The following is a 19,545-nucleotide window of genomic DNA, read 5'->3' on the forward strand; positions in this document are numbered from 1 at the left end:
CCGGGCAGGGCCTGGAGAATCCCTGAGGGAGCCGGGCAGGGGCCGCAGAATCCCTGAGGGAGCCGGGCAGGGGCCGCACAATCCCCGAGGGAGCCGGGCAGGGGCCGCACAATCCCTGAGGGAGCCGGGCAGGGGCCGCAGAATCCCTGAGGGAGCCGGGCAGGGGCTGCAGAATCCCTGAGGGAGCCGGGCAGGGGCTGCACAATCTCCAAGGGAGCCGGGCAGGGGCTGCAGAATCCCCGAGGGAGCCGGGCAGGGGCCGCACAATCCCTGAGGGAGCCGGGCAGGGGCCGCACAATCCCCGAGGGAGCCGGGCAGGGGCCGCACAATCCCTGAGGGAGCCGGGCAGGGCCTGCACAATCCCTGAGGGAGCCGAGCAGGGGCCGCACAATCCCTGAGGGAGCCGGGCAGGGGCCGCACAATCCCTGAGGGAGCCGGGCAGGGCTCACCTGGAGCACAGGAGGATCCCCAGGGATCTTTTCCCTCTCTGCAATTCCCTGCCAGGAGGGCACAGCCGGGCGGGTCGGGCTCTGCTCCCAGGGAACAGGGACAGGAGCAGAGGGAGCGGCCTCAGGCTGGCCCAGGGCAGCTCAGGGGGGATTTTGGGGCAATTCCTGCAGGAAAAGGTGCTCAGGTGGAGCCCTCATCCCTGCAGGGATTTCACAGCCCTGTGGATGTGGCACTGGGGACATGGGGCAGTGCTGCTGTTGGACTCAAAGACCTCAGAGAACTTTTCCAACCCAAACAACTCCAGGACACCTCCCATTCCCATCTCCCTTTTTCAGAACACCCCAAACCCAGGCGTACCTGGGGAGATGATGTAGAAGAAATCCTTGAACTCGTCCATCCACACCTCGGCCAGCCTGCGGTTGTTCTTGTTGATGACGTGGCCGGTGCCCCCCGGGAAGGTGTAGGGGGTGGCCTTGCGGAACACGTGTCCCACGTGGGAGCAGGTGACGATCTCCAGGGAGCCCCCACACTGCCAGATCTGCAACGGCAACGGGGCCAACCTGCAGGACACCGGCTGGGACCCAGGACATCCCTCTGGCTGCCCTGGAGGGCTCCAGGCCTGGCAGGGGCCCACAGACCTGGGCATGGAGTCACAGACACCTGTGCCTTGATTTTAGCCCATGGAAACATCACCAACTTTGTGTGAGGAGCTACCAGCCACAAGAGTTTGAGTAGAGTGATAGTGAATTTGTCACAGGGTGAAAAAAGTAGAATTTTGGGGATTTAGAATGGGGATTCCAGCAGCTCACAGACCTTGGCAAGGAGTCACAGATACCTGTGCCTTGGATTTTAACCCATGGAAACAACTTTTAACCCATTACCAACTTTGTGTGAGGAGTTATAAGCCACAAGGGTTTGAGTAGAGTGATAGTGAATTTGTCACTGGGTGAAAAAGTAGAATTTTGGGGATTTAGAATGGGGGTTCCAGCAGCTCAGAGACCTTGCACGGAGTCACAGACACCTGTGCCTTGGATTTTAACCCATGGAAACAACTTTTAACCCATTACCAACTTTGTGTGAGGAGTTACCAGCCACAAGGGTTTGAGTAGAATGACAGTGAATTTGTCACAGGGTGAAAAAGTAGAATTTTGGGGTGTTTAGAATGGGGGTTCCAGCAGCTCAGAGACCTGGGCACGGAGTCACAAACACCTGTGGCTTTGATTTTAACCCATGGAAATAATTCCCAACTTTGTGTGAGGAGTTACAAGCCACAAGAGTTTGAGTAGAATGACAGTGAATTTTTCACAGGGTGAAAAAAGTAGAATTTTGGGGTTTTTAGAATGGGGGTTCAAGAGGCAAGATGGAGGAATCTGGGCGTGTCCTGTCCTCCTTCTTTTTCTTGTCCTCCATCTTAATTGTTTCAATGATCTATTTCAATTATTTTAATTCTGGTTTTTTTCCAATTTTTAATTTCAAATATTTCTTTCCATTTCAAAATTTCCATTACTTCTTTCAAATATTTCTTTCCATTTCAAAATTTCCATTACTTCTTTCAAATATTTCTTTCCATTTCAAAATTTCCATTACTTCTTTCAAATATTTCTTTCCATTTCAAAATTTCCATTACTTCTTTCAAATATTTCTTTCCATTTCAAAATTTCCATTACATCTTTCAAATATTTCTTTCCATTTCAAAATTTCCATTACTCCTTTCAAATATTTCTTTCCATTTCAAAATTTCCATTACTCATTTCAAATATTTCTTTCCATTTTAAAATTTCCATTACATCTTTCAAATATTTCTTTCCATTTCAAAATTTCCATTACATCTTTCAAATATTTCTTTCCATTTCAAAATTTCCATTACTCCTTTCAAATATTTCTTTCCATTTCAAAATTTCCATTACTTCTTTCAACTATTTCTTTCCATTTCAAAATTTCCATTACTCCTTTCAAATATTTCTTTCCATTTCAAAATTTCCATTACTCCTTTCAAATATTTCTTTCCATTTTAAAATTTCCATTACTCATTTCAAATATTTCTTTCCATTTCAAAATTTCCATTACTCATTTCAAATATTTCTTTCCATTTTAAAATTTCCATTACTTATTTCAAATATTTCTTTCCATTTTAAAATTTCCATTACTTATTTCAAATATTTCTTTCCATTTTAAAATTTCCATTACTTATTTCAAATATTTTAATTATTTCAACTTTTCACTTCAATTATTTTATTGCAATTCTTTTACTTCCAGGCTCCTCCTGGTGCTAAATCTCTGAGTTTTTGGGGAGTTTTGAACAGGAGCTCTGGTGCAATCTTGGAATTAAAGCTCCTTGCCACAGACCTGAGTTCCCATGGCAACCAAGGCAGATTTAGCTAATTAGGGCTCCCTCCATTTCCAGAATTCCACTGGAATGAGGAGGGGTGGGATCTGTGGGATCAGCAGTGAAACATCCCTGTGCTATCTGCTCAGGGGAACTTTGGGATCAGGGGTGCCAAGGAACTCCAGAGGGAACATGGAAAAATCCCAAATACACACCTGGGATGTGCCTAGGGAGCAACCTGGGAGCATGGAACAACCCCAAATAACTCCATGGAATAACCCCAAATAACTCCATGGAACAACCCCAAATAACTCCATGGAATAACCCCAAATATACACCAGGGAATAAATCCCAAATATTCACCTTGCATGTCCTCATGGAGCAACATGGGAGTATGGAATAACCCCAAATAATTCCATGGAATAACCCCAAATAACTCCATGGAATAATCCCAAATAACTCCATGGAATAACCCCAAATATATCCCAGGGAATAAATCCCAAATATTCACCTTGCATGTCCTCATGGAGCAACCTGGGAGCATGGAATAACCCCAAATAAACTCCAGGTATGTGGTCATGGAACAACCCCAAATAATTCCACGGAATAGCCCCAAATAACTCCAAGGAATAACCCCCAAATAAACTCCAGGGATGTGCTCATGGAATAATCCAAAAAAATTTCATGGAATACCCCCAAATATACCCCAAGGAATAAATCCCAAATATTCACCTTGCATGTCCTCATGGAGCAACATGGGAGCATGGAATAACCCCAAATAATTCCATGGAATAATCCCAAATAACCCCATGGAATAATCCCAAATAACCCCATGGAATAATCCCAAATAACTCCATGGAATAAATCCCAAATATTCACCTTGCATGTCCTCATGGAGCAACATGGGAGCATGGAATAACCCCAAATAATTCCATGGAATAATCCCAAATAACCCCATGGAATAATCCCAAATAACCCCATGGAATAATCCCAAATAACTCCATGGAATAAATCCCAAATATTCACCTTGCATGTCCTCATGGAGCAACATGGGAGCATGGAATAACCCCAAATAAACTCCAGGTATGTGGTCATGGAACAACCCCAAATAATTCCACGGAATAACCCCAAATAACTTCATAGATTAACCCCAAATAAACTCCAGGGATGTGCTCATGGAATAATCCCAAAAAATTTCATGGAATACCCCCAAATATACCCCAAGGAATAAATCCCAAATATTCACCTTGCATATCCTCATGGAGCAACACGGGAGCATGGAATAACCCCAAATAACTCCATGGAATAACCCCAAGTAACTCCATGGAATAACCCCAAATAATCCCAGGGAATAACCCCAAATAATCCCAGGGAATAACCCCAAATGTACCCCAGAGAATAAAACCCAAATATTCACCTTGCATGTGCTCATGGAGCAACCTGGGAGCATGGAATAACCCCAAATAATTCCATGGAATAACCCCAAATAACCCCATGGAATAACCCCAAATAACCCCATGGAATAATCCCAAATAACTCCATGGAATAACCCCAAATAACTCCATGGAATAAATCCCAAATATTCACCTAGCATGTGCTCATGGAGCAACCTGGGAGCATGGAATAACCCCAAATAAACTCCAGGTATGTGGTCATGGAACAACCCCAAATAATTCCACGGAATAACCCCAAATAACTTCATAGATTAACCCCAAATAAACTCCAGGGATGTGCTCATGGAATAATCCAAAAAAATTTCATGGAATACCCCCAAATATACCCCAAGGAATAAATCCCAAATATTCACCTTGCATGTCCTCATGGAGCAACATGGGAGCATGGAATAACCCCAAATAATTCCATGGAATAATCCCAAATAACCCCATGGAATAATCCCAAATAACCCCATGGAATAATCCCAAATAACTCCATGGAATAAATCCCAAATATTCACCTTGCATGTCCTCATGGAGCAACATGGGAGCATGGAATAACCCCAAATAATTCCATGGAATAATCCCAAATAACCCCATGGAATAATCCCAAATAACCCCATGGAATAATCCCAAATAACTCCATGGAATAAATCCCAAATATTCACCTTGCATGTCCTCATGGAGCAACATGGGAGCATGGAATAACCCCAAATAAACTCCAGGTATGTGGTCATGGAACAACCCCAAATAATTCCACGGAATAACCCCAAATAACTTCATAGATTAACCCCAAATAAACTCCAGGGATGTGCTCATGGAATAATCCCAAAAAATTTCATGGAATACCCCCAAATATACCCCAAGGAATAAATCCCAAATATTCACCTTGCATATCCTCATGGAGCAACACGGGAGCATGGAATAACCCCAAATAACTCCATGGAATAACCCCAAGTAACTCCATGGAATAACCCCAAATAATCCCAGGGAATAACCCCAAATAATCCCAGGGAATAACCCCAAATGTACCCCAGAGAATAAAACCCAAATATTCACCTTGCATGTGCTCATGGAGCAACCTGGGAGCATGGAATAACCCCAAATAATTCCATGGAATAACCCCAAATAACCCCATGGAATAACCCCAAATAACCCCATGGAATAATCCCAAATAACTCCATGGAATAACCCCAAATAACTCCATGGAATAAATCCCAAATATTCACCTAGCATGTGCTCATGGAGCAACCTGGGAGCACAGAATAACCTCAAATAATTCCATCAAATAACTCCAAATAAACTCCAGGGATGCTCTCATGGAATAATCCCAAATAATACCATGGAATAACCCTAAAAAAATCCATGGAATAACCCCCAATAAACTCCAGGATGCATTCCCATCCAACCTGTGAGTGTGGAATAAATCCCAAATATACACCAAGGATGTGTTCCCAGAGAAATCTGGGAATAAGCCCAAATACACACAAATATATATACACAAATATAATATTTGGGAGTAAATCCCAAATATTCAGCATGGCTGTGCTCCTGGAGCAATCTGGGAATAACTGGACACCCAATCTGAGGAACCCTCCATCCCAAATCCCAGCATTCCCCTGCAGCTTTCCCATTCCAGCTGGCAGGGAATTCCTCCCACAGCGCCACTTTTAAATTAAATCTCACTTTTCCAGCCCATTTTTGGCTCTCCTGGAGCAATCTGCTCCCTGTGCCAGCTGGGATGGGATGTGGGGGAACCTGCACCCTCTTCTCAGGAAAAGGAATATTTTTTCAATATTTTTTCAATATTTTTGAAATCCCAACAAAGCCACCTTCTTGGGACATTCCCTGGGAATGTGACTGCTCCCCAAAAGTTCCCATCCTGCCTAAGAATTGTGGGGTTTCAGGGATCTGCTCCCCTCACAGCACACGGGATGCATTCATCCCTTGCTGTGGTGATCCCAGGGAGTCAGGAATTCTGGAATAGTTTGAGTTGGAAGGGCATTAAATCCCATTTATCCCACCCACCCAGGGACACTCCCACTGTCCCAGGCTGCTCCAGCAGGAAAATCCAGAGAAATCCCCTTTTCCCTGCACTTCCAGCAGTGCCAGAAATCCCAAATAAACCCCATCCTACCCCACCCAGAGCTCACATTCCCTTTCCCAACCTAAGGAATCCTAAGGAATAATCTCATAGGAATTGTTTTTTTCTGATGGACAGATCATCTTTAATTCCTGTAGGAAATCCTTTCAGAGCTTCAAGTTTTCAGGGCATTCTCCAAGCAGGATAAAACCACTTGGAGAATTTAACAGGAAACTAAACATTTCAGTACTTCCATAAATAAAAGTAAAATTTAGTAATAAATCAGGTTTTCCTTGACTAAAGCAAACCCCTGGAGCTGTAAGAGATTCCTGCCAGGAATTGTCATTATTTTTCTCTAATTAAAAGACATCCCTAAAAGGAGTCATTAAAGACCCATCACCAACAAGAAGCAGCTAAAAGAAAAAAACCTGGATTTTCCCAAAATAATCAAATTATAGCCCATGGATGCTCCTCCTGGAAATGCCCCTGAGAGCAAAAAAGCTGGAAATCCTTTTAATGATTCTTTGGGATAATGTTGGAGCTGGATGCAGATGAGACAGACGCGATCCAGGGAAAGCAAAGGCACTGGATAACATTTATGAGGATTCAGGAATTCACAGAATATTGGGGAGGGAGGGTTTATTTTTTGGGATTTCAATTTTTGGGATTGATTTTTATTATTCTGAACCAGTCCCAGATCTCCTCCCAGCCTTTGGGATAAAATCCTGGGGGTAAGAGCAGGAACACTCCTGTGCCTCACTCCCATCCCACAGCAGGAATTGCTCCCAGAGTTTTCCTGACAAGAGAAATTCCCAAATCCCACGGGAAAAAGGCAGCTCTGGAGCTGGAGGAACCTCCCTGATCCTTCAGCTCTCCTGGCCCTCCATCTCCCATGGATTTGTTCCCTCAGCTGGGATCTGATGTCCCTGATAAAGTCTCACACAATATTCCCGGATTTTCAGTTGGCTTTCCTTCCAGAGGCTCTAATTAATCCCAATAAACAGCACCAGGTGATTTCCTGAATTTCCCACGGCAGTATTCCAATTTATTTCCTACCCCTGACCCCATTAATTCACTGGTTTAGGGTGGAAAGGCACATTTGGAATGGTTTAACAGTGCCTGGCACTCCAGGGATCTCCTGCAGAACATGGAAAACCAAGGAAAAGAATTCCTGTTCCTTGGAACATCCTAGGAGGAATTTTAGGATTTAAAGCAGCCAAAAATGTGGGAATCTCCTCATTGGAAGCATCCAGGCTCAGGAGGGGAACTGAACCCTTTGATTTTCCTGCAAAGGGAACAATGAAAGTTCAGAGGAATGGCCTGGGAAAGCTTTCAAATTCCCAGCTGGTGCTCCCTGGAAAAATCTGTTCCCTAAAAACTTAATTTTTTTCCCTAAAATTTTTTAACATAAATTCATATCAAGTTTCCACTGGGCACCTCGTTTCTTCCATGAAGGAAAGACTAAAATATATGGAATTTTGGAGGGATAAAACTCTCAATACTAAAATATTCCACGCAGCAAAAAAATCCCAAAACACCCCAACGAGGTTCCCCCAAATTTCAAAAATTCCATCTTTTAATTATTTATTAAACAATGACAAATCATGACTTGCAGGCCAGCTGAAGCAGGAGCTCCCTGAAGGAATGACAGCACAAATGGGGGGATAATTTTTTGGGAGTGGGGGGAAAAGAAAAGGAAGGAAAAGAGGAATTACCCTAAAGGACATTTCAAGATTCTCGCCACCCCAGATATCCATTCCTGCATCGTAAGTTCCTATCTCTTCAAAGTAGCTCCTGTCAATAGAAAACAGGCCACCAGCCATAGTTGGGGTCCTGGGTGGGAAACAAACAGGAAAAAAACAAAGGAAAACACAAAAGAAAAGGAATAAAAAAAGGGAAAAAGGAAAGAGAAAAGAAAAAAGAAAAAAGACCTTTTAAAGGATGCTCTGGAATTGACAGCACATTTCACTACACAGGAATTCTACTGAAAACAACTAGAAAAGGAGAGTTTTAACTGGATTTTCCCTGCTCTTCCCCAAAATCCATGGATCTCAGGCCCAGCCACACCCCAAGGAAAAATAAATACAATTTAAACTGGATTTCCCTGCTCTTCCCCAAAATCCACAGAGCTCAGCCCAGCCACACTCCGGGGTTGCTCCCATTTCCATGATTATTTTAGGAGAATTGTGGGGGTAAATTGGGTGGGATTTGGGCCTCCTGAGTGAGCAGCAGCTCAAATCCAATCAGGAATGCTTGGCAGGAGTTAATTGGGGAAAAAAAGACTTTTGAAGGACACTGGAATTTACAGGACATTTCACCACACAGCAATTCTATGGAAAACAAACAGGAGCTATGAAAAGAGAATTTTGACTGGATTTCCCTGCTCTTCCCCAAAATCCATGGAGCCTTGAGCTCAGCTACACTCCAAGGAGCAATAAAGAAAATTTTGATTGGATTTTTCCTGCTTTTCCCCAAAATCCATGAAGCCTTGAGCTCAGCCACACGCCAGGGAGAAATAATGAAAAAATCTGATTGGATTTTCCTGTTCTTCTCTAGAATCCACAGCCACACTCCGGGGTTGCTCCCATTTCCATGGATTATTTCAGGGGAATCGTGAGGGTAAATTGGGTGGGATTTGGGTATCCTGAGTGAGCAGCAGCTCAAATCCAATCGGGAATGGATTTGGGAGGAGTTTCCTGGCTGGGCTTTGCCTCAGAGGGAGCCCAAAATGCATCAAAGGAGCAGGAAAAATCTCAGCTAAAAGGATTAAAAATCCTTACAGCCAGGCAATCCCAGGGGATGGCTGAATGTCCCTGGAAATGGAAATGCCATGGAATGCCCAGCCCAGCTGCTGGGAGGGAAAACCTCAATCCCAAATCCAGCTTTCCTCTGAGACCCCAACACCTCAATCCCAAATCCAGCTCTGCTCTGAGATCCCAACACCTCAATCCCAAATCCCAGCTCTCTCTGAGATCCCAACACCTCAATCCCAAATCCCAGCTCTCTCTGAGATCCCAACACCTCAATCCCAAATCCCAGCTCTGCTCTGAGATCCCAACACCTCAATCCCAAATCCCAGCTTTCCTCTGAGATCCCAACACCTCAATCCCAAATCCAGCTTTCCTCTGAGATCCCAACACCTCAATCCCAAATCCCAGCTTTCCTCTGAGATCCCAACACCTCAATCCCAAATCCCAGCTTTCCTCTGAGATCCCAACACCTCAATCCCAAATCCCATCTTTCCTTTGAGATCCCAACACCTCAATCCCAAATCCCATCTTTCCTTTGAGATCCCAACACCTCAATCCCAAATCCCAGCTTTCCTTTGAGATCCCAACACCTCAATCCCAAATCCCAGCTTTCCTCTGAGATCCCAAATCCCAGCTCTGCTCTGAGATCCCAAATCCCAGCTTTCCTCTGAGATGTCCCAGCACAGCCAAAGGGGTCTGGGGGCTCAGCCCATCCCAGCCCCTCTGCTCAGGTCCCAGCAGCCCCAGACCTGTGGGATTTGGGGCAGTGACCCCTGGGAGGAGGCTCTGGAGCTGCTGCAGGGCTGGAGCCAGGCTGGGAGCGCTGGGAATGTTCACTGGAGAAGGGAAGGATCCAGGGAGAGCTTCCAGCACATTCCAGGGCCTGAAGGGGCTCCAGGAGAGCTGAGAGGGGCTGGGGACAAGGGACGGAGGGACAGGAGCCAGGGAATGGTTTCCCAGTAGGAAAGTGGAGATTTAGGTGGGATTTTGGGAAGGAATTCCTGGCTGGGCTGGGATTCCCATTGGGACTGGAGCAGCCTGGGATGGTGGGAGGTGTCCCTGGGTGAAATGGGATGGGATTTCAGGTCCATCCTAATCCCAACATTCTCATTCCTCCCTCTTTCTTCCCTGGGTGCAGACACTCTTTGCTCAATACAAAATTCCCCATTTTTTCCCAGAATGAGCCTTAAGCAAGTTCAGAAGGGTAAAACTGAACTGGACCCACAGATCTGGATTCTTCCAAAGGACCCCAAACGTTCTCTGCTTTCTGAAACCAAACACTTCCCAAGTCCCTCCCTGACAAACCTGGGAGTTTCACTCTGGAAAATTCAGTGACTCCTGCCCTGATCCCCAGCCCAGCTCCTGGATAAGGGAATGCAGCAGGCAGGGCTGCTCCCTGGGATGTGAATTTAATGGGACACAACCAGACTGCAGAGCTTTCCTTGGAAAATCCCCTCCACCAAAACATCGGGAAGATCAAAGGCCTCCAAGTGTTTTTTAAACTGTAATAATTCATTTTTTCCTCAGTTCTGCATCTTTTCCCTGCGGAATCACCAGACAGCTCCTGGGAATTGCTGTGATTGACTCAGGATTCCCATTCCTGCACAGAAAACACGGGAGCAATCCCAGGTTTGCTGCACCCCGGCCAGGCCAGAGATCATGCCAGGATTTCATGATGGGAGAGGAAGAGGGATGGCAAAGGGATTCCAGCCCTGGAGCTCCTCGTGGCATCACCTCATCCTGCTTTTCCCAAGGAATCCTGTCCTAGGAAGGGCTCCAGCAGCACAAAATCCCACTAAACCAGACCTCTGTGGGTCTAATTGGGAATAAAGGGTTGGCACCAGGATCAGCATCAATCCCAGCAGCACAAAATCCCACTAAATCACACCTCTGTGGGTCTAATTGGGAATAAAGGGTTGGCATCAGGATCAACATCAATTCCAGCAGCACAAAATCCCACTAAACCAGACCTCTGTGGGTCTAATTGGGAATAAAGGATCAACATCAATCCCAGCAGCACAAAATCCCTCTGTGGGTCTATCTGCTCCACCAGGATCAACATCACTCCCTGCTGTTCATCACCCAGGCAGGCTTAATTAACTGCAATCAACTCCAGGTTTAATTATTCATAATCAAGATATTAATATAATAGCAAGATAATAAGTAATGTATTTATAATATCCAGAGTTCCAGGAGCATTTGGAAAATATTTCCAGGCACAGGGTGAGGATTTTGGGGATGTCTTGCAGGGGTTGGATTGATGGTCCTTTCCCTTCCAGCTCAGGAAATCCCATGGTCCTGACACATTCCTGATATTTAATCTTGGCTTTTTTTCTATTTTTTGATCTTGCATTTTTTTCTAGGATTTGATCCCTAATTTATACAAAACATTTCCTGGACCACAATCCATATTTTTAGTATTTCTAATTCCAGCCTGGAGTGCCTTCAGCTTTGAAAACTGAGGGAAAAGCATGGAAATACCCACAAAAATGGGCTGTGCCAAGTCTGGAAATGCCCTGACACCAAAGACTGAAATTCCTGGACTAAAACCTGAGATTTTGGACTTAATCCAGCCTAAAGCACCAACCCTTCACCCTCAGCTATTTGTGACAACTGTGGCACAGGTGACATTTGTCCCTCTGCCCCCTTCGCTTCCCAACTCCCATTTTATCCAGAGAATCCCCCAAAACTCCAGCCAAAAACTGATGGGAAAAAAGAAATTAATTCAACAAACCCCATTCTTTTTTTGCTTTATCAATTTTAAGAGTCAATTCAGTGTGCGAGCTGGGATTAATTTTGAGCCCAGCTCCATTTCAAGGCAAGGAAATAAGGATGGATGGATGGAGCTCAGCGAGGCCCTGCAGCTCGTTAGGATAATTCATTTTCCCAATTTCCATGCACACCTGAGCTTTAATCAAGAGCTGCTGGCCTGGAAAGGAGATTTTGGATCAGGAGGAAAACAATTCCCTTGGCTCTGACAGGCAGGGCCTGCTGGCTTTTCCTGGGAACAAACCCCAAATCCTGGGAATAAACCCCAAATCCTGGGAATAAACCCCAAATCCACCCTTCCCCAATATTCCAGCCTGGCCAGGACAATCAGGGACAGAAATGGGAATTTTGAAAGCACTTTTGGAAGGTTTTTCCTGCCCTTCCATCCCTCCCTTGGCCTGGACTGATCCCTGAGCTGCCCCCTCCTCCACCTGCAGGCTTGGAATTCTTCCCCTTTCCCACATTTAAATCCATTCCATCCACTCAGGAACCACTTTTGGTCTCTTGTGGAATTTTGCAGGAAGCCCCAGCAGCTGTTGGAGCTGAGCAAACATCCCATGGCCAGGAATTTATTCCATTTGTTCCCTTTTCAGCTCCATTTGCAATTTTGGAAGAGGTTTTGTTCCACTCTGTGATTCCAGCAATTAAATGGAAGAGGTCAGGACACACTCTCGGATCATTTTTCCCTCAGGGTGCTCCGTTATCAATCCCATTTTCCAAGCAATAAACCAGGAATTTAAGTGCAAATCACTGGGGTTCAAAGCTCAAAAGTGCTCAAAAATCCTTTAGAATATCTGCCCTAAATTCCAAAAAAAAAAAAAAAAGGGCATTTAAATCCCAAAAAACAGGAATAAAATGCATTTGCAGCAAATTAACAGAGGGAGCTGAACAGGCAGAAATCTTTGGAATTCCTGAACATTGGGAAGAGGATGGGATGGGGTTAAGTGCAAATCACTGGGGTACAAAACTTTATAATGGTCAAAATCCATTGGAATATCTGCCATAAATTCAAAAAAAATGGGAATAAAAATCTGTTTACAGCAAATTAACAGAGGGAGCTGAGCAGGCAGGAATCTTTGGAATTCCTGAACCTTTGGAAGAGGATGGCATGGGAGTAAGTGCAAATCAAAGCTCAAAATGCTCAGAAATCCTTTGGAATACCTGCCTTAAATTCCAAAAAAATGGGAATAAAAATCTGTTTGCAGCAAATTAACAGAGGGAGCTGAACAGGCAGGAATCCTTGGAATTCCTCCATCTTTGGACCCCCTAAATCTTTGGAATCCTTTGGAATCCACTGGGAAGAGGACGGGATGGGGTTGGCCCGAGCTTGGGGCAGCGAGGACACGCCGGGCTCTCCCTGCCTGTGGTCCTGCAGTGGAATTTTGGGATCTGTGGGAATTTTTGGGAGAAAAGCAGCGCTGACCTGACGGGCAGGGTCCTGTCGCCCTTCCTGCGCTCCATCTCCCTCTGGGGCACGGGGTACCAGCGGAAATTCAGCTTCCAGTTGAAGCCCCCGTAGGTCATGTCCGAGCCCGCCATGTACTCGAAGGTGTCGTCGCTGATCACGTCGATGATGGGACACACCACGGTTTTCCTGGGGGGAAAAATGGGAATTTGGGGTTATGGGGGTGTTGGGGCAGGGAGGGAGGGAGGGGAGAAGGGGGAAAGAGAGGGGAGAAAAAGGGGGTATGAAATGGGGGAGAAGGGGAAAAAGAGGGAAGGAAAATGGGGGAGAAGGGGAAAAGAGGGAAGGAAAATGGGGGAGAAGGGGAAAAGAGGGAAGGAAAATGGGGGAGAAAGGAGGAAAAAGAGAAGGAAAAGGTGGAAGAGGGGGAGGAATGGGAGGAAAAGAAAAAGAGTGGAAAAAGGGAGGAGAAAAAAGGGGGAGAAAAAGGGAGGAATAAAATGAGGGGCAAAAAGGGGGGAGGAGCAAAAAGGGGGGAGGAGCAAAAAGGGGGGAGGAGCAAAAAGGGGGGAGGAGCAAAAAGGGGGGAGGAGCAAAAAGGGGGGAGGAGCAAAAAGGGGGAGGAGCAAAAAGGGGGAGGAGAAAAAAGGGGGAATAAAATGAGGGAGAAGGGGAAAAAAGAGAAGGGGAAAAAAAGAAGGGGAAAAAAAAGAGAAGGGGGGAAAAAAAGAGAAGGGGGAAAAAAAGAGAAGGGGGAAAAAAAAGAGAAGGGGGAAAAAAAAGAGAAGGGGGAAAAAAAAGAGAAGGGGAAAAAAAAGAGAAGGGGAAAAAAAAGAGAAGGGGAAAAAAAAGAGAAGGGGAAAAAAAAGAGAAGGGGAAAAAAAAGAGAAGGGGAAAAAAGAGAAGGGAAAAAAAGAGAAGGGAAAAAAAGAGAAGGGAAAAAAAGAGAAGGGAAAAAAAGAGAAGGAAAAAAAGAGAAGGGAAAAAAAGAGAAGGGAAAAAAAGAGAAGGGAAAAAAAGAGAAGGAAAAAAAAGAGAAGGGAAAAGGTGGGAAAGGGGGAGGAATGGGGGAAAAGGGGGAGAAAAGAAGGAAAAGAGAGAGAAAATGGGGGAACTAAAATGACGGAGAAGGGGAAAAGAGGGAAAATAGGAGGGAAAAAGAGAAGGAAAAAGGTGGGAAAGAGGGAGGAATGGGAGGAAAAGGTGGGGGAAGAAAAGAAGAAAAAGGGGAAGAAAAAGGGGGGAAATAAACTGAGGCAGAAAGGGAAAAGAGGGGGGAAAGAGGAAGAGGAAGAAGGAGGGAAAAGAAAGAGGGAAAATAGGAGGGGAAAAGAGGGAAAGGGAAAGAAAAGGGGGAAAGGAGAGGGAAAACAGAGTAAAGGTAGGGGAGGGAGGGAAAAAAGGGGGGAAAGGGAAAACAAGGAAGAAAAAGGAAGAAGGGGAAAGGGAGGAAAGGGGGAAAAGGAAAAGGAGAATAATGCAGAAAATCAAGGGCAAGAGGGAAATGAATGGAAAGAAGGAAGCGGAAAAAGGGGGGAAAGCAGGGGAAGGAGGAAAAAAGGAGGGAAGAGGGGAAGAACAGAGGGGAGAAGGAAAAAAAATGGGGAAAAGGGTGAAAAAAAGGGAAAAGAAGAAAAGAGAAGGAATAAAAAGGGTGCAAATTTCCTTGAGTTCAGGGGGCCAGAGAGAGAAGTTTTTCCTGGTAAAAAACAGGGACAAAGCTTCCTTTGAATGGGAGAGATCCAGACCTTGGGAAAGCTGCTCCCACATTTATTCAGGAAAGAGATTCTGATTCAAACAGCAGCGAATTCAGAAAATATTCACCGTTATCTTCACTCCAGCTCAGCGAATCCTTGAAATTCCCATTGTTGAGCAGCAGGGAAGGGCCTGGAGCAGATGCCTGCCTCTGGAGCCGGGAATTGCTCACCTGTCCTCCTTGATCCTGGCCAGCAGGGGCTCCAGCCAGCCCAGGGTGCACTCACAGTGGGCATCCAGGAACGTGAGCACCTGGCCCTTGGCAGCCGCTGCCCCCCGGAGCCGGGCGCGGATCAGCCCCGACCTCTGCTCCATCCGCAGGATCCGCACGGGCACCTCCAGCTTCCTCACGTAGTTCTCCAGGGAGGCCTTCAAAAACTCTGCCAGAATTGGGCGGAACAGAAGGAAAATGGGATTTTTTTTTAGGGAGGTTTTATTCCAAGGTGGTCACAGAACCTCCCTGCTTGGGGCATCTCCTGGGGATGGGCTTTAAGGTCCCTTCCAAGCCCTTTGATTCCAGGATAATATCTCAGAAATTTTAAATAAAGCACAATCAGGTCTGTGGAATGAACCAGCAACCACATAATAAAGACACTTTGGGCCATTTGCTGCCGGTTCAATTAAAAAAAAAAGAATTTTTTTTGATTGATTTCCCCATTGGAGCTCACAGAACCTCCCCGCTTGGGGCATCTCGTGGGGATGGGTTTTAAGGTCCCTTCCAAGCCCTTTGATTCCAGGATAATATCTCAGAAATTTTAAATAAAGTACAATCAGGTCCGTGGAATGAACCAGCAACCACATAATAAAGACACTTTGGGCAATTCGCTGCCGGTTCAATTAAAAAAAAAAAGATTTTTTTTGATTGATTTCCCCATTGGAGCTCACAGAACCTCCCCACTTGGAGCATCTCCTGGGGATGGGCTTTAAGGTCCCTTCCAAGCCAAAGCATGCCCTGATTCCAGGATAATATCTCAGGAATTTTAAATAAAGCACAATCAGGTCTGTGGAATGAACCAGCAACCACATAATAAAGACACTTTGGGCAATTTGCTGCCGGTTCAATTAAAAAGAAAAAAAGAATTTTTTTGATTGATTTCCCCCATTGGAGCTCACAGAACCTCCCCACTTGGAGCATCTCCTGGGGATGGGCTTCAAGGTCCCTTCCAAGCCAAAGCATGCCCTGATTCCAGGATAATATCTCAGGAATTTTAAATAAAGCACAATCAGGTCCGTGGAATGAACCAGCAACCACATAATAAAGACACTTTGGGCAATTCGCTGCCGGTTCAATTAAAAAAAAAAAAAAAGAATTTTTTTTGATTGATTTCCCCATTGGAGCTCTTTGCATGCTTTTAGGAAAAATGGGAATTACTTGGCTCAAATCCTCCTCCACCTTCTGGCACAGGGAATCATTAAGCCACTTAATGAGCAGGGAAATTCAGAGAGTAATTAGGGTTCAATTAATGCTCCATGGGGCAGAACTGAAGGATGGAGTGGCTGCAGGGTTGAGTTTGCCATCAGCACCCACTGGGCTGCTCCAGGATCCTTTCTCATCCCATTGACTCCATTTAAGGAACTCGATGGGATTCCTTTTCCAGGGAGTCCCAGTTCCACAGGCAGAGTTTGCTTTTTAAAGTCTGGGGTCAAAACAGGAATGAAAAGGCAAAAAAAAAAAAAAAGTGAAGAATGAAGGAAATTAAGCACAAAGAGGAGCAATAAAGGCAGAGCTGGAATGAGATGGTCCCTTCCAAGCCAAACCATTCTGGGATTCTATGGACATTATTTAGTGGGGATATTCAGGAAATGGAATAACATGGAATGAGGAGGGTGGAGAGACAGGAAGGAAAGGACTGACCTTTCCAGGAACATCAAATTAACTGAGCTGGATCTGATCCAGGGCCTGAAGGGGCTCCAGGAGAGCTGAGAGGGGCTGGGGACAGGGATGGAGGGACAGGAGCCAGGGAATGGCTCCCAGTGCCAGAGGGCAGGGACGGATGGGACATTGGGAATTCCTGGCTGGGATGGCATTCCCAGAGCAGCCATGGCAGTGCCCAAGGCCAGGTTGGACAGCTGGGATGGTGTGAGGTGTCCCTGCCATGGTGAGGGGCTGCATTAGGTGCCCTTTAAAGGTCTCCTCCAAGCCAGACCATCCCGGATTCCATGAATTTTTTCCACCCCCCTCCAGAACCCACCACTTCCAGGAGAGCTGGAGAGGGGCTGGGGACAAGGGATGGAGGGACAGGAGCCAGGGAATGGCTCCCAGTGCCAGAGGGCAGGGATGGATGGGACATTGGGAATTGGGAATTCCTGGCTGGGATGGCATTCCCAGAGCAGCCGTGGCAGTGCCCAACTGGGCATCCCAGCCCATCCCATTCGTGGCATCCCAACTGGGATGGTGGGAGGTGTCCCTGCCATGGTGAGGGGCTGGATTAGGTGCCCTTTAAAGGTCTCCTCCAAACCAAACCATCCCGGATTCCATGAATTTCCAGAACCCACCGCTGCGGGGATGAGCAGGGTGGGACCCCCACTCTGAGCTGTCCCTGAGGGGCAGGAGGAGGGGCTGGGATGGGCTGTGGGACGGGGAGGGCAGCGGCAGCCCCACCTCTCTCGCTGGCATCGTCCACCAGCAGGATCTCGGCCAGCAGGCGCGGCGGGGAGCGCTCCAGCACGCTGTGGATGGTCCTGAGCAGCGTGCTCCACGCCTCGTTGTGGAACACGATCACCACGCTGGTGTTGGGCAGCTCCTCCGGGTACACCTTGCTCTTGCACCTGCCCAAAACACCCAGCCAACAGGGAAAGGGGTCAGGCCACAGCTGGGATAGCCTGCAGGGGATCCGTGCCTTCCCAGCATGGAAAAGGGGTTTGGGAGGCACCACGGCACTGCTGCCACTCCCAGGGAATGATGGGGGCAAAATCCCAGAGACTGGAATCCCAGTGGCTCTGAGGCAGGATGGAAAAGGGCCCTGGAAGCAGCCGTGGTACTGATCCAAGGGGGAGCTTCCATATCCCTGTGGTACAAAATTACAGGAATTAATTAAAGGGGCAAAGTGGAGATGCAGAGACTGGAATTCCAGTGGCTCTGAGGCAGGATGGAAAAGGGCCCTGGAAGCAGACGTGGTAGGGATCCAAGGGGGAGCTTCCATATCCCTGTGGTACAAAATTATAGGAATCAATTAAAGGGGCAAAGTGGAGAGCCAGAGACTGGAATTCCAACTGCTCTGAGGCTGAGGCAGGATGGAAAAGGGGCCTGGAAGCAGCCATGGCACCTCTTCAAGGGGCAGCTTCCAGATCCAGGTGATTCAAAACTATAGGAATAAATTAAATGGGCAAAGTGGAGGGTCCAGAGACTGGAATTCCAACTGCTCTGAGGCAGGATGGAAAAGGGGCCTGGAAGCAGCCATGGCACCTCTTCAAGGGGCAGCTTCCAGATCCAGGTGGTTCAAAATAAAAGGAATTAATTAAAGGGGCAAAGTGGAGATGCAGAGACTGGAATTCCAGTGGCTCGGAGGCAGAAAAGGGCCCTGGAAGCAGCCATGGCTCTGCTCCAATGGGGAGGGTTCCACATCCAGGTGGTTCAAAATTATACGAATTAATTAAATGGGCAAAGTGGAGATCCAGAGACTGGAATTCCAACTGCTCTGAGGCTGAGGCAGGATGGAAAAGGGGCCTGGAAGCAGCCATGGCACCTCTTCAAGGGGCAGCTTCCAGATCCAGGTGATTCAAAACTATGGGAATAAATTAAGCAGGCAAAGTGGAGGTCCAGAGACTGGAATTCCAGTGGCTCTGAGGCAGGATGGAAAAGGGCCCTGGAAGCAGCCATGGCTGTGCTCCAGTGGGGAGGGTTTCACATCCAGGTGGTACAAAATTATACGAATTAATTAAATGGGCAAAGTGGAGAGCCAGAGACTGGAATTCCAGCTGCTCTGAGGCTGAGGCAGGATGGAAAAGGGCCCTGGAAGCAGCCACGGCTCTGCTCCAAGGGGAACCTGCCACATCCAGATATCTCAGGATGGTGGGGAACCAAAGAGGCAAAGTGGAGAGCCAGAGACTGGAATTCCAACTACTCTGAGGCTGAGGCAGGATAGAAAAGGGCCCTGGAAGCAGCCACGGCTCTGCTCCAAGGGGAACCTGCCACATTTCAAGCTGATGGGATGAATTAAGGAACCAACTGGAGACCCAGAAATTGGCGTTCCAGCTGTTCTGAGCATGGCACAAGCTGGAGAAGGGGCTCATCCCACTCTCCCATTCCTGACATTCCCAGCAGGGACCAGGCTCCACCGCAGGGATCCGATTCCAGCCCTGAGCTGTTTAACCAGGAATTCCAGGTACAGCCATTCCCAGGTGGATCTGGAGCACACTGGAATGGCCTGGGATGAGCTGCCAAGGAAAGGCAGAGATGATCCAGGACTGATCCACCAGGAATGCTGAAATCCTGCCTGCCTTCCCAAAGTTCCCACTCCAGGACAAACCCTGCCAGCTGAACCAAGCCCCATTCCATTGTTGAGGGTATTTCTGGGAAAACCAGCAATGTGGGGCACCTGCACATTCTTTAAAAATGGGAAACAGCCATGGAT

At 46.8% G+C, this 19,545-nt stretch overlaps 1 protein-coding gene and 1 long non-coding RNA gene across 18 annotated transcripts in view; both read right to left on the reverse strand.

Moving 5' to 3' along the window:
- Positions 1–19,545, reverse strand: part of GALNT13 (polypeptide N-acetylgalactosaminyltransferase 13) — a 53,930-nt gene that overhangs the window by 18,267 nt on the left and 16,118 nt on the right. For all 17 annotated transcript variants that reach the window (XM_074547771.1, XM_074547770.1, XM_074547769.1 and 14 more), the window contains exons 5-9: positions 17,574–17,740; positions 15,144–15,351; positions 13,235–13,405; positions 8,008–8,125; positions 808–988 (exon numbers count right to left, since the gene is read on the reverse strand). In XM_074547771.1, coding sequence (XP_074403872.1) covers positions 808–988; positions 8,008–8,125; positions 13,235–13,405; positions 15,144–15,351; positions 17,574–17,740 — 845 coding nt within the window. The remainder of the gene's footprint in view (positions 1–807; positions 989–8,007; positions 8,126–13,234; positions 13,406–15,143; positions 15,352–17,573; positions 17,741–19,545) is intronic.
- On the reverse strand, positions 2,508–3,620 carry LOC141730405 (uncharacterized). Its single transcript, XR_012581860.1, has 2 exons — positions 3,311–3,620; positions 2,508–3,014 (listed from the first exon to the last, which is right to left on the reverse strand). It is a non-coding gene; the product is annotated as an uncharacterized LOC141730405 (long non-coding RNA).

The sequence above is a fragment of the Zonotrichia albicollis genome, chromosome 10, assembly GCF_047830755.1.
Source record: "Zonotrichia albicollis isolate bZonAlb1 chromosome 10, bZonAlb1.hap1, whole genome shotgun sequence".
In the NCBI taxonomy this organism is placed as follows: Eukaryota; Metazoa; Chordata; class Aves; order Passeriformes; family Passerellidae; genus Zonotrichia; species Zonotrichia albicollis.